The sequence below is a fragment of the Somniosus microcephalus genome, chromosome 14, assembly GCF_052327205.1.
Source record: "Somniosus microcephalus isolate GS21.2 chromosome 14, FLI_Smic_1.0, whole genome shotgun sequence".
NCBI classification, from domain to species: domain Eukaryota; kingdom Metazoa; phylum Chordata; class Chondrichthyes; order Squaliformes; family Somniosidae; genus Somniosus; species Somniosus microcephalus.
This window is the reverse complement of record NC_141000.1, coordinates 16,058,100-16,072,734: the sequence shown is the minus strand read 5'-3', so window position 1 is coordinate 16,072,734 and position 14,635 is coordinate 16,058,100. Positions and strand designations below refer to the sequence as shown.

The window sequence follows — 14,635 nt, the reverse complement described above, 5'->3', positions numbered from 1 at the left end:
AGCGATATTCAGTAGGGGCGCTAATGGTGGCGTTAGGCATTTGCGCTGCGCCACCACCGATGATGTCATCGGTGTGCGCAGCGCCCCATTCGTGCCCCGTTCACGATATTTGGTAGCGAACGCCGCAGTTGCGCAGCTCGCTACCCGCGCCCGGTTCATGGGGCCTTACTGTGCCGGCAGCAGCGCAAGTTAAGGTGGAGGTGCGGGGCGGCTGCCTGCCAGCACCTCTGTCCCCGGCCTCGTAACCGCCCCCCCCCCCCCGCGGCATTACCGGCTGTTTCCCGAGAGCCCGGCACTTCTCCTTGGTGCCGGGCTCATTTGCCGGCACTCGCGAGCGGGGATCACGCTGTTGCAGGCACCTCCCCCTTAACAGTGGGAGGAAGGCCTGCAGTACCGCAGCGTGCCGTGCCGCAGTGTGTGGCGCTGTGGCACGTTGTGCTGCGATAATCAGTTTCAGCGCCCTAAGAGGGACGCGGAGCGCCTCGAGCCTCGCCCCGTGTCCCTCGAGGGGCAATGAAACTGAATTTCTGGCGATCGGTATCACTCCGATCGCTGCGCTAAATCCTGTGCGCAGGCGACTTTTGCGCCACTTTGGCGCCCCAACTCAATTTCTAGGCCCTTTACTCTTATACTCAAATCCTCTTCTAATAAAGGCAACATACCATTTGCTTTACTAATTGCTTGCTGTACCTGCATGTTAACTTTCAGTGATTCATGTACAAGGACACCCAGGTCCCTCTGAACACCAACATTTCCCAATCTCTCACCCTTTAAAAAATACTCTGCTTTTCTGTTTTTCCTACCAAAGTGGATAACTTCACATTTCTCCACATTATATTCCATTTGTCATGATCTTGCCCATTTACTTAGCCTGCCTATATCCCCTTGAAGCCTCCTTGCATCCTCCTCACAACTTACATTCCCACCCAGCTTTGTATCATCAGCAAACTTGGATGTATTACATTTGGTCCCCTCATCCAAATCATTGATGTAGATTGTGAATAGCTGAAGCCCCAGCACTGATCCTTGCGGTACCCCACTAGTGACAGACTGCCAACCCGTTTATTCCTACTCTCTATTTTCTGTCTGTTAACTAATCCTCAATCCATGCTAGTATATTACCCCCAATCCCATAAGCCCTAATTTTGTTTAATAACTTCTTGTGTGGCGCCTTATCGAATGCCTTCTGAAAATCCAAATACACCATATCCACTGGTTCTCCCTTATCTATTCTGCTAGTTACAACCTCAAAAATGAACAGATTTCTCAAACACTATTTCCAAATTCATAAATCCGTGTTGACTCTGCCCAATCCTAATATTTTCTAAGTGCCCTGTTACCACATCCTTAATAATAGATTCTAGCATTTTCCCTACTACTGGTGTCAGGCTAACTGGTCTGTAGTTCCCCGTTTTCTCTCTCCCTCCTTTCTTAAATAGTGGGGTTACATTTGCTACCTTCCAATCTGTGGGAACTGTTCTAAAATCTATGGAATTTTGGAAAATGACAACCAATGCATCCACTATCTCTATAGCCAACTCTTTCAAAACCCTAGGATGTAGGCCATCAGGTCCAGGGGATTTATCAGCTATCAGTCCCATTAATTTCTCCAGTACTACTTTTTTACTAATACTAATATCTTTCAGTTCTTCATTCTTTCTAGACCCTTGGTTCTCCACTATTTCCAGGAAGTTTTTTGCATCTTCTTCCATGAAGACAGGCACAAAGGGCTGGATTTTACTTACCGAGACGAGTTGGGGGCGGGACTGCTACCTTCCGGGTTCTAGTCCCGCCCCAGTGACGTCTGAGGAACTGACGCTATTTTGCCCTGATTGGTCTTGTTAAGCCCGCCCTGTGGGCTTGCCGGCCAATTAAGGGGAAGCCGGTGTCAGATGACGTCAGTTGATGACGCTTCATCTGCCGGTTTTCTTAAAGGCATATGCACCACACTTGTTTGACAGGTGATGTGACAGTGTTTGACAGCATTGAGGTGCTGTCAAACATTGACAATCACTGTCCAAAGGTGAGCCCTTGCACACAGACTCTCCAATTACTCTCTCCTTAGGATGAAACAGATGGCAGCTGCAACTGAGATTGCAGAAGCCACCCCGATGAGATGAGACTACACAAACACTTCACAGCTTGTCGCCTGCAGAAACATCTAAACACGTTAAACATTACTTTCATACCACTTCCTTACCTCTGATACTAACCATTTTCACGTTGCATCCTTCACACCAATTCTGCAGCTGTCATCCAAACACCAACATAACAACAGACCCACAGCACGCCGCTCTTACCCTGGCAGGGTTCCTCGATGTCGGGAAGCCCGCAGCAGAAGGCTCGAAAATGGGAAAAAGCCACTTAACTGCCTGTTAACTACCTGTTAACAGGCAGTTAAGTGGCGATAATCCTCTTCCAGCCACTAGGAGTAAGGTTCCTGCACAAATCAGGTACCAGACTCCCGGGAAGATTGGTTGGAGGTGGATTGGCAGCGGGTTCGGGACCCTCTCCCATTGTTTTTAAATTTCCCAGCAGTTCCGCCTCCAAACTCGCCTCCTCAGGGCTGGTAAAATCCAGCCCAAAGTATTTGTTCTCTGCCATTTCCTTATTCCCCATTATAATTTCTCCTGTCTCAGCCTGTAAGGGTCCCACATTTATTTTTGCTAATCTTTTCCTCTTTACATACCTATAGAAGCTTTTACAGTCTGTTTTTATGTCTCTCGCTAGTTTATTGTCATATTCTATTTTCCCTTTCTTTAATTCTAAAATCTTCCCAATCCTCAGGCTTACTACTCTTTTTGGCAGCATTATAAGCCTCTTCCTTTGATCTAATACTATCTTTAACTTCTCTTGTTAGCTATGGTTGGACCAATTTTCCTGTGGGGTTTTTGTGCCTTAAAGGAGTGTATATTTGTTGTAAATTATGTATTAATTCTTTAAATGCTAGCCATTGCTCGTCCACTGTCATACCTTTTAATGTAATTTCCCAATCCACCTTACCCAACTCACTAAAAGAGCCATCAATTGGTCCAGGCAGCGGGCGGTCGAGGGGGTCGTCCAGCCGGATTGCCTGCCTCTCTTCCGCGGCCATGTTCGCGCCCCGGTGGCCCTGGAGATGGAGCACGCGGTGTCCGCCGGTGCGCTTGAGTATTTCCGCGACCGGTGGGCGCCGCGGGGACTGGAGTGCATCATCAACCCGGATAACCAAATTTTAATATGATTTGTTAAGTTTTAGTTGAACTTTTGTTTACAGTCAATTTGGGTTTTTTTTGGTACGAACAAAAAGAGTACCCAACTCACCCCTCATACCTACGTAGTTTGCTTTGTTTAGATTTAAAACCCTAGTTTCGGATATAAATAAATCACTTTCAAACTCAATCTAAAATTCTATCATATTATGGTCATTCTTCCCTAAAGGCCCCTTTACTACAAGGTTATTAATTAACCCTTTCTCGCTGCACAATACTAGATCTAAAATAGCCTGTTGCCTAGTTGGTTCCTCAACATACTGATCTAGAAAACTATCTTGCATACATTCTATGAATTTGTCCTCCACACTATTACTGCAAATTTGGTTTGCCCAGTCTATATGTAGATTAAAGTCCCCCATGATTACTGTATTACCCTTGTTACATGCGCCTCTAATTTCCTGATATATACTCTGCCCTACATTATAACTATTGTTTGGGGGCCTATAAACAACTCCCACCAATGTTTTCTGCCCCTTGCTATTTCTTAGCTCCACCCAAACTGATTCTACTTCTTGATTTTCAGAGCTAAGATCCTTTCTCTCTACTGTCTTTATCCCATCCTTTATTATCAGGACTACCCCTCCTCCTTTTTCATTTTGCCTATTCCTTCTAAAAGTTATGTATTCTGGAATATTTCATTCCCAACCTTGGCCACTTTGCAACCACCTCTCCGTAATGGCTATTAGATCAAACCTGTTAATTTCTATCTGCTCTATTAATTCATCTATTTTGTTGCGAATGCTTCGTGCATTCAGATATAGTGCCTTTAATCTTTGAATTATTTCTCTTTTTTCCTGATGTTAGCTTAGTCACTGATTCCTTATTACCTTTGTTACTCTCTCTGTCCCTTCCTGACCCACCCTGTTTATTTTTACCCCAAACTCTACTCTGCTCCAGAGCCTTGACATTTCGCTCACTGCTTTTAAATATACTCTTTCCTGAATCCTCCCGCGCCCCCACCCCTTCATTAGTCTACTGCCCTAGTTATGCAGTTTGCCAGGACACCGGTCCCAGCCCGGTTCAAGTGGAGCCCATCCCAATGGAAGAGCTCTCTTTTTCCCCCCAGTATCGGTGCCAGTGCCCCATGAACCGAAACCCCTTCCACGCACAGCACTCTTTGAGTCACGCACTTAAACCTCTAATCTGTTTGTCCCTATGCCAATTTGCACGTGGCTCAGGTAACAATCCAGAAATTATTACCTTTGAGGTTTTGCTTTTTAATCTGGATCCTAGCTCCTCAAACTCCCTCAACAGAACCTCATTCCTAGTTCTACCGATGTCATTGGTTCCTACGTGGACTACGACAACTGGATCCTCCCCCTCCCCACTCCAAGTTCTTCTCCAGCCGCGAGGAGATGTCTTTAACTCTGGCACCGGGCAACTCAACCTTCGGAACTCTCGGTCGCGGCTGCAGAGAACAGTATCTACCCCCTGAATATACTGTCCCCTACCACAACTACATTCCCTTTCAGTAAACCCACTTGAATGGCGCCATGGTCAGCCTGCTCATCAATCCTACAGGCTTTTCCCTCATCCACACAGGCAGCAAGAATTTCATACATGTTGGACAAGGGCAAAGGCTGAGGCTCCTCCAGCACCGCACCTCGGGTCCCCTTACCTGCCTGAGTTGCAGTCACACCCTCCTGTCCCTGACCACTAACCAGACCTGTACCACTACCTAACCTAAGGGGTGTGACTGCCTCCTGGATCAAAGTGTCCAGGTAACTCTCCCCCTCCCTGATGCCCCACAATGTCTGCACCTCAGACACCAGCTCAAAAACTCTGAGCTGAAGTTCCTCAAGATGCAGGCACTTACTGCAAACGTGGTTGTCCGGGATTACAATGCCCTCCACAAACTCCCACATGCGGCAGTTGCGGCACACCACCTGCACTGCCGTCCCTATATGACCTTGATTTATTTAAATAAATTTGTAATTAGGTAACTTAGTTTACAGGCTACTTACTTGATCTAGATTAAGTTAAGGGTACTGAAATTAAATATCTACCTGTAACACAAAGCACTACAAGTAGTGTAGGCAAAAAACAACAACTCCTTCCCCGTCTTCCTCGAATTCCAACTCTTTCCAAATTCCCAACCAAATCAGTCTGTTCAAGTCAACTCCATTTAATCCCACTCAGTGCAGACTGCTCTGTGCTCTGTGTGCTGCAGAAATGTTTACTTTTATACACTTGCAGCCTCACCAATTTACAAGTGATGATTCTGGTCCCCTGCTCCTGGTGATTAGCGCCTATTCAAGTCAAGCACTTACACCTGACTGACCATGTGGAGTGATCCCGTCCGAACTGACCCCCGTTCAGACGGAATTCCTCATCGGCACCCGGCCCCGAAGCCCCTCTCGGGAGCCGGCGCCTCACAACTTGAGCCGTCTCGGGGAAATGCCCTCCGTGCCTTTTCATTCTGCACGGAGGGGTTTCCTCTACGGGCTGCCCCTGCACACTCTCCACTTTGCCATCTTCATCTGCCGTCCGGATACGCTTCCATCTTGCCGTCCGGTGAAGGCGGAGGTCCCCAGTGGAGGGTTCTCTACACGGGAGTCCTCCCTTTATCTATTGGGGACCTGGCCTGGAGGGTGTTGCACGGAGCAGTCCCGTGCAACAAGGTTTTAAGTAGGTTCGTGGACTCCCAGGCTGCCTGCCTCTTCTGCGGCCTGGAGGAGTCTGTGTTCCACGTTTATATGCAGCCCCTCTTCCTTTTTTGAAGGGGCTGCTCCTCAATTTTTGGCTGCACTTCAGTCCCACGCTCCTGATCTTTGGTCACCTGGTGCGGAGGGGAGCGGGCAGATCGGAGGACCTCCTCATAGGACTGCTCCTGGGCCTCGCCAAAGTGGCCATGAACTGGTCCAGGCAGTGGGCAGTCGAGGGGGTCGTTCGGCCCGACTGCCTGCCTCTGTTCCGCGACCATGTTCGTGCCCGGGTGGCCCTGGAGATGGAGCACGTGGTGTCCGCCAGCACGCTCGAGGCCTTCCGCGACCGGTGGGCACCGGAGGGACTGGAGTGCATCATCACCCCGGCCAATCAAATTTTAATTTAAGTTGTTAAGTTTCCTTTAATGTTTTATTAGTTACAGTTTATTTGTTTTAGCACCCAATCAAAAGTGTACACCTGACTGACAGTTAACTGTCACTGGCAGTCAGCTTCTGTTAACTTCAGTTTAAAGTTCTATGTTAAAATCATTGGCCCAGAAATTAGTGTCCCGACGCGCGAGTAAGCATCGTGTACTCACGCGTGGGACCGATGGAATTGCCGGAATCTTGCATGCACTACGCATGCGCGGGAAACCGGCATTTCCGATCCTCTGAACCAAGGGGTTCAGAGGTCGAACGCGTGCGCGCAGGAGTCTGCGCGTGCGCGTTGAACTTCCTTTTTTTTTCCAGGTTTGCCCGTGCGTGAAGGCCTCCACTTTTTACACTTTAAAAAAGCAGACATAAGGACTTAATTTTAAAAGGTAAGTGGTCTATTAATTAAAATTAGAATTATTTTTCCACAGGTTTATTATTTTTAAAGACTTTACAGTAAGGTTAGTGTATTTTTAGCCCCGATTTTTTATAAAATGATTTTTTTCAAAAATTTAAATTATTGTTTAAAATAGTTATTTAAAGTTATTTATAGTTCATTTAAATAGTGTGATGTTTTTTTAAATTTTATTTCAAGTTTAAGTGCTGTTTTGGGCACCCGGAGTTTTCATGAGTTTGACAGTTCTTACTGTCAAACTCATGAATGAACTTTTGCATCCTCCGATTGGTTGCCCAGTGCTCACGTGATCCCAGCCGACACATCGCACTAAGTACGCCGCTGGATCACGCAAGCACAGCGCGCCAGGAGCTGAACCGGGCCACAGACAGGAAATCCACGCAGGCCCAGGCTTCAACTGCCGGTGCGCTAGGTAAGTGTAGGTTGGGGGCTTGCACCCGCGGGAAGCCCCCGACACGAATTTCTGGGCCAATATCTTAAACTAAATTTCACTTTTTACAGCTTCTACTTACTCAATACTTACCAGAAGTTCCCACTCTTTCCAAAGACACCAGAAGAATTTGCCTGTTTGGGCTCTATGTCCCTGGGCCTTCGAGGGGAAAGTCAACCTGGATTTCTGACTCGAATTGACCTCTGCTAGCAAGCTGAGTGTGCGGTTGTTAGATGAGGATAGGACTAGGGTCACCTGTAATGCTCCACACAGACTGGAGATTGCTTCCTTATACTCAAGCCTAGATTTTCTGACTGGCATGAATTAGTCCATTTATGTTAAATGGGTTAATGCTGGTGGGAAAATAGCACCGATCGGAAAATCTTGGCTTCAATGTCTGAACTCACCAAAGTAGGCCTCTTGGGTGAGGTACCAGGTATGGCCAGCAACTCTAGAAACATATCCCAGCGTGAGTTAGCGTGTGGAGGAGAAAATTACAGAAACTCGATGGAAACTAAAATATAAATTAGTTCATGTGGGGTTCAGGCTGACTAAATATGCTCTGTAAATCAATTTTAACTGAGAGGAATATTTTACTTAAACTTAAACCACTTAATAGGAGACCTCTGCATTAGTTATTAATTACTTTTTTTTTAAATTCGTTTATGGGATGTGGGCATCGCTGGCAAGGCCAGCATTTATTGCCCATCCCTAATTGCCCTTGAGAAGGTGGTGGTGAGCTGCCTTCTTGAACCGCTGCAGTCCGTGTGGTGAAGGTACTCCCACAGTGCTGTTAGAGAGAGAGTTCCAGGATTTTGACCCAGCGACGATGAAGGATCGGCGATATATTTCTAAGTCAGGATGGTGTGTAACTTGGAGGGGAACTTGCAGATGGTGGTGTTCCCATGCGCCTGCTGCCCTTGTCCTTCTAGGTGGAAGAGGTCACGGGTTTGGGAGGTGCTGCCGAAGAAGGCTTGGCGAGTTCCTGCAGTGCATCTTGTAGATGGCACACACTGCAGCCATAGCACGTCGGTGGTGGAGGAAGTGAATGTTTAAGGTGGTGGATAGGGTGCCAATCAAGCAGACTGCTTTGTCCTGGATGGTGTCAAGCTTCTTGAGTGTTGTTGGAGCTGCACACATCCAAGCAGGTGGAGAGTATTCCATCGCACTCCTTACTTAAGAACATAAGAACATAAGAAATAGGAACAGGAGTAGGCAATTCGGCCCTTCGAGCCTGCTCCGCCATTCAATGAGATCATGGCTGATCTTCTGCCTCAACTCCATTCACAGGCCCTATCGCCATATCCCTTGATGCCCTTACTAGTCAGAAATCTATCAACTTCTGTTTTGAATATACCTAATGACTGAGCCTCCACAGCCCTCTGGGGTAGAGAATTCCAAAGATTCACCACCCTCTGTGTGAAGACATTTTTTCTCATCTCAGTCCTGAATGGCCTACCCTTTATCCTGAGGCTGTGCCCCCTGGTTCTAGACTCCCCAGCCAAGGGAATCTTTCTCCCAGCATCCACCCTATCAAGCCCTGTAATAATTTTGTATGCTTCAATGAGATCCCCTCTCATTCTCCTGAATTCAAGCGAATACAGGCCTACTTTACTCAATCTTTTCTCATATGACAGTCCTGCCATCCCAGGAATCAATCTCGTGAACCTTCACTGCACTCCCTCTATGGCAAGTATATCCTTCCTTAGGTAAGGAGACTCCAGGTGTGGTCTCAATTGGAGTAAGGCTTCTTTACTCCTGTACTCAAATCCTCTTGTAGTGAAGGCCAGCCTCCCTAATGGCTTGCTGCACCTGCACATTCACTTTCAGTGACTCATGTACAAGGACACCCAGGTCCCTTTGAGCATCTGCATTCCCCAATCTTTCACTATTTAGGAAATACTCTACCTTTCTGTTTTTTCTACCAAAGTGGATAACTTCACATTTATCCACATTATATTCCATCTGCCGTGTTCTTGCCCACTCACTGAGCCTGTCGAGATCCTCTTGAAGCCTCTTCACATCCTCTTCACAACTGACACTGCCACCTAGCTTTGTACCATCTTGTAGATGGTAGAAAGGCTTTAGGGAGTCAGGAGGTGATACATTCACTGCAGAATACCTAGCCTCTGACCTGCTCTTGTTGCCACAGTATTTATGTGGCTGGTCCAGTTAAGTTTCTGGTCAATGGTGACCCCCAGGATGTTGATGGTGAGGGATTCAGCGATGGTAATGCCGTTGAGTGTCAAGGGGCGGTAGTTAGACTCTCACTTGTTGGAGATAGTCATTGCCTGGAATTTCTGTGGCTGAATGTTACCTGCCACTTATCAGCCTAAGCCTGAACATCGTCCAGGTCTTGTTGCATGCGGGCATGGACTGCTTCATTATCTGAAGAGTTGTGAATGGAGCTGAACACTGTGCAGTCATCAGTGAACATCCCCATTTCTGACCTTATATTGGAGGGAAGGTCATTGATGAAGCAGCTGAAGATGGTTGGGCCTAGGACACTGCCCTGAGGAACTCCTTCATTGATGTCCTGGGGCTGTGATGATTGACCTTCAACCACCACAACCATCTTCCTTTGTGCTCGGTATGACTCCAGCCAGTGGAGAGTTTCCCCCCCGATTCCCATTGACTTGAGTTTTACCAGGGCTCCTTGATGCCACACTCAGTCAAATGCTGCCTTGATGTCAAGGGCAGTCACTCTCACCTCACCTCTGGACTCAATGAACTTGTTGTAGTGTATGTAACCGTTCTACCTTTAAGAGAACTATTGTATGTAACCGTCCACCTTTAAGAGAACTATTTTAGGTGTTGCACTACTTTATCTTGGCTGCTGTATACTGTAATACCGGGAGTGACCACACCGGTATATAAGTGCTGTGTAAGGATTTATTGTGCAGATTCGCCCTGACCTTCGAATAGTAAAGTCCTGTTAAAGTTACTCTTGTGGTCTGTGTATTAATTCACCATATAACCCACAGACTTTACAGTGGCGACGGGTTCGATCTTACCCTGCGGCAGCGACACACCCGAAGCAGTTAACGAGCGTCAAGAAGAGGCACCCGCCCTCGTCGTTCTGCTGAGAGAAGACTCGAGTCTGCAGAGCAAGGAAGAAGGAAGGATTCTGACACGAAGCCTTCCATCAGCAACAGGCTGTTATTGTCCCTTCTGCCACGGCGGTGAGTGAGCCGATCAGCCAAGAGAAGCAAGTCGGCCACGTTGACTGTGAGTAGGGGGAAAATAAATAGAAACGGAGGATAAGGGCGGTGAACTCGACCACGGTCGGGGGAAAGGAGCCGGACAGAAGTCGGGCCCAAAGGCGCTGAGACTGGGGCAGCGTAGGGCACGGAAGCCGCGGTACAAGCGGGAACGCAGCCGGTGTGAGAGACCGGGCTACAAGCGGGAACGCAGCCGGTGTGAGAGACCGGGCTACAAGCCGGCTGGGAGACACAACAGCGTCGTGAGACAGCTAGACCGCGACCGGCGGAAAAGGCCGGGCAGCTACCGAGGCCACGAGGCGCTGCGACCGGGATCGTAAGGCGCGGGAAGATATAAAAATAAATAAAACCGCAGAGAACTCAGCCGCAGCCGGGGGAGGAAAGGACCGGACTGCGAGAGGGCTGGGAGGCGCGATTGGAAGCCGCTGAGGGAGAGACAGAGCCCGAGTGAAGGGGGAGCGGGACCGAGCGAGGGAGACCGAGCGAGATTCCGCCCAGCGGCTGGAACTGTTCGCCGCCAACGGGTTGTCCCCAGCGCCGGTTGCCGGCCGAGAAAAGGGAACAAGGAACGCACTGAAGCCGGCGCGCAGGCTGCGAACTCCGAAAGCCAGCGGTCGTCGCCCGAAGGAAAGCTTACCCCTCCCACCAGGGGAAGAAACGCGGGAAGCCGCCAGTAGGTGGGGAAGAAGACAGAAGCGGGAAACCGCCATTTTGAAAGTGGGCGGGGAAGAAGACAAGCGCGGGAAACCGCCATTTTTGGAAAAAAAAAAGTAACGAACAAATTCGTTGTGGGTTCTCAAAAAGATAGTGAAGATGCCTAAGCATGGTAACATCAACAACTTCGATTCCGAGGTGGAAGATTGGGCCACGTACGTAGAACGCATCGATATATTTTGTGAGGCCAATAAAATAGCAGATGATAAAGCTCTCACCTTATTAAACGCAATGGGGGCAAAGACATACGGGCTATTGAAGCATCTTCTATCACCAGCTAAACCAGCGGATCAGACTTTCACTGATATTGTTGCTGTCCTGAAGGATCATTTGAACCCCACACCGCTGATGTTGGCGGAACGATTCAAATTTTATGCGAGAACGCAACGGAAAGAGGAAAGCAACGCGGAATACTTGGTCGAACTGCGTAGACTAGCGAAATACTGCCAGTTTGGGGAAAATCTGACAGAGGCATTGAGAGACAAGTTCGTGTGCGGGTTGTCGAAGGAAGGAACACAAAAGCGACTGCTCGAAGAGAACGATCTTACACTTGACAAGGCTGTCCTTATTGCAGCATCACACGAAGCAGCCGCGAGAGGCACTGCGGAAATGCAGCTGAAGGCAGAGGTACTCAGCGTGGATCAAATGACTTCGGGTACAACAAAATGTTATCGTTGTGGGAAGACAACACACGACCAGAACCAATGCTGGTTTAAAAACCAGGAATGTAGAAAATGTGGCAAGCTTGGTCACATAGCTAAAGTATGCCGGTCAGGAAAGAAGACCAACAACAGAAAAAAGTCACCGCAGGAAAAGTACAGCAAGATACACAAGGTGGCTGAGAAGAGTTCAGATGAACAGAATTCGGATTCAGACCCGAACAGCCAGGAACTGGGTAGTCTGAGAATTTACAATGTGAGTAAGGAAGCTGACCTACAAACTATCTGGGTCACACTAAAAGTAGCCGGAGTCCAAGTGAAAATGGAATTGGACACAGGATCAGCCCTATCAGTCATAAATCGAAGGGATTACAACCGGCTATTCTCACATATACCCTTGAGAGATACCAAGATCGTATTGCAGACATACACGGGGCATAAAGTATACCCCATGGGAAAGATACAAGTCAAGGTGAGAGACAGGGGCAAAGAACACCAAGGAATGGACCTATATGTACTACCTGAGGGAGGTCCACCACTTCTGGGACGGGAGTGGATCAGGGAAATAAACATGGAATGGCACTACCTAAAAGCAATAACGAGTGAGAACTCGGTGAAGACAATCAGCTCAGACTCTGAAACGGATGACGACAAGACCAGCCCAGGTGCGAAAGACAAGTCTAAAATGGACTTGCTGACTAAGGTTGGAAAAATGAAGGAGTGCATAAATACTGATGCTTCAAAGGAGAACAAAGTTTCAGAACAGAATTCCACTGAACAACAACAACATAGTTTGGCAGAGAATTCTGAGTCTGTCCAGTTTACAGACATGCACAAGTCTGAGGAACACCGGGCTCGAACTCAACTCCATTTCAAATTACAACAGCAATTAGAACAATTGAGTTGCCGTCTTGAGCAAGAGATAAAAGCAATGAAAACGTTCTTTGACACAGAGTGGGAGAATCTGGAAAGACAACAGAAACAGCTGAGGGAGAAAAGGGAGCAGGAGCACACAAACCGTCTGCGCAAGGAGGCCAAACGAATCAAAGCTGATTCGGTTTCTGAAGGTGCGTGCTCTAATCTGGTGGAGCAAGATGTTCAGCAACTGAAGGCGCTTGTTAGCAGATTGCAGGCAGAAAAGGCTGAGTTGGTCGCCATGAATTCCGAGCTCCTACTGAAGTTGGGTGCAGCATCACCGGACGATTCATTTGTGGAAATTCGAATGGTGGAGGCTGCGGATGATGGCAAAGTAGAAACAGCAAAGGAGCCCCAGGGCAAGGTTATAAACAGCCCTGCAGCTACTGGGAAACGGATGAGGTCAGAAGAGTCAACGGTCAGCCAACTCCTTCATATGCTGAGGGACAAGACTCTGAAATGGGAACAATTTGGACATGAGTCTAAACCTTCAAAGGAGAGGGGTTTGGAGCTCCCAAAAGTTATTGGAATAGCTGAGGTTGCAACACAGACTGAGAAGATGGCAGCAGAGCAAACCTTGGATGCCAAAAGTACGCTGATTCACGTCAATGTTGAACAACAGAATGCTGAAACAGCTGCTCCAGTAGAGGGATTGAATAATACAATCAATCAATCTCCCAATGAAGTTGAAGTATTGAAATCACGAATGAGGTCATTAGTAAAAGACTTGCAGGAAGCCCAGAAAAAGCTGGATGAAACTGAACGCATGAAGAAGTCTCTTCAGGAAAGATGTCTGGATTTGGAACAAAAGCTGGCTAACGTCCAGCTGGGTATGGAGGAAATAGAAGACCCTCTCGCTGGCCTAGCTCAGGACGACACCGAATATTACCATGACCTGTTGGACGACACCGAATATTACGATGACCTGCTCTGCCCAGCTTGTGATAAACTCCCAAAGTGCAGAAACCATGAAGAATCACCTAAAGTCTAAGGAACATCGGGAGATGGTGGCATAACTATGGAAAAAGGAGGACGAGAAGGAGGAACGGTGCATGCAGCTGACAGTGGAGCCCAGAGAGTCTCCAAGAAGCAGAAAAGGAAAAGACGAAGCAGAAGATGATGACCATCTGAACCATTATCACCTCTACCAGGTCACACACGTGGTCTCTCCGTACGGAGCCAAATCAGTTTGGAAGTAGAAAAACTTCCCAAGGTACTCAAGCTTTTAAAAGTCAACAATGCTGGTTCAGAAGTGATGGAAGTTCAAGCTGTTAAGTCCAGTGAAGGACTATTGGATGAGTCACTCCAGCAACGTGAACCGACTACACCGAGACTGAATCTGTGAACTGTTTTCCACAGAGACTGAACCTGTGAACTGTTTCCCGCAGAGACTGAATCTGTGAACTGTTTCCGCAGAGACTACATCTGTGAACTGTTTTTACATGAAGTTGGATATATGTTATGTTTAATGGGGAATAAGTATGTTGTAAGCTAAAAAGGGAGGATTGTAGTGTATGTAACCGTTCTACCTTTAAGAGAACTATTGTATGTAACCGTCCACCTTTAAGAGAACTATTTTAGGCGTTGCACTACTTTATCTTGGCTGCTGTATACTGTAATACCGGGAGTGACCACACCGGTATATAAGTGCTGTGTAAGGATTTATTGGGCAGATTCGCCCTGACCTTCGAATAGTAAAATCCTGTTAAAGTTACTCTTGTGGTCTGTGTATTAATTCACCATATAACCCACAGACTTTACACTTGTAGTCAACATTCTGCCTCATATTGACATCATTGGTAATTTTACTTACATTTGAGAGCGTTGGTACATTCAGATCTTCAAAGATCTTCATACTTAACGTCATTGTAACACAATCTAACTTACTGACACACAGGATGGGCCGCAGCTTGGTCATGTGAGTCACTATTAATTCGCTCCTTTAACTTC

The 14,635-nt window shown here is 47.5% G+C and overlaps 1 protein-coding gene across 1 annotated transcript; it reads left to right on the top strand.

Annotated features, from left to right (window-relative positions):
* The first annotated feature begins 6,555 nt into the window (after positions 1 to 6,555).
* LOC147107351 (uncharacterized) lies at positions 6,556 to 14,414 on the top strand. Its single transcript, XM_086006288.1, has 2 exons — positions 6,556 to 6,720; positions 7,248 to 14,414. Exon 2 carries the CDS (start codon positions 11,211 to 11,213, stop codon positions 13,674 to 13,676), a length of 2,466 nt encoding a protein of 821 aa, XP_085862414.1. The 5' UTR covers positions 6,556 to 6,720; positions 7,248 to 11,210; the 3' UTR covers positions 13,677 to 14,414.
* Positions 14,415 to 14,635: the final 221 nt, after the last annotated feature.

Coding starts and splice junctions, on each gene's coding strand:
- LOC147107351 (XM_086006288.1), top strand. CDS start 11,211: ATGCCTAAGCATGGTAACATCAACAACTTCGATTCCGAGGTGGAAGAT.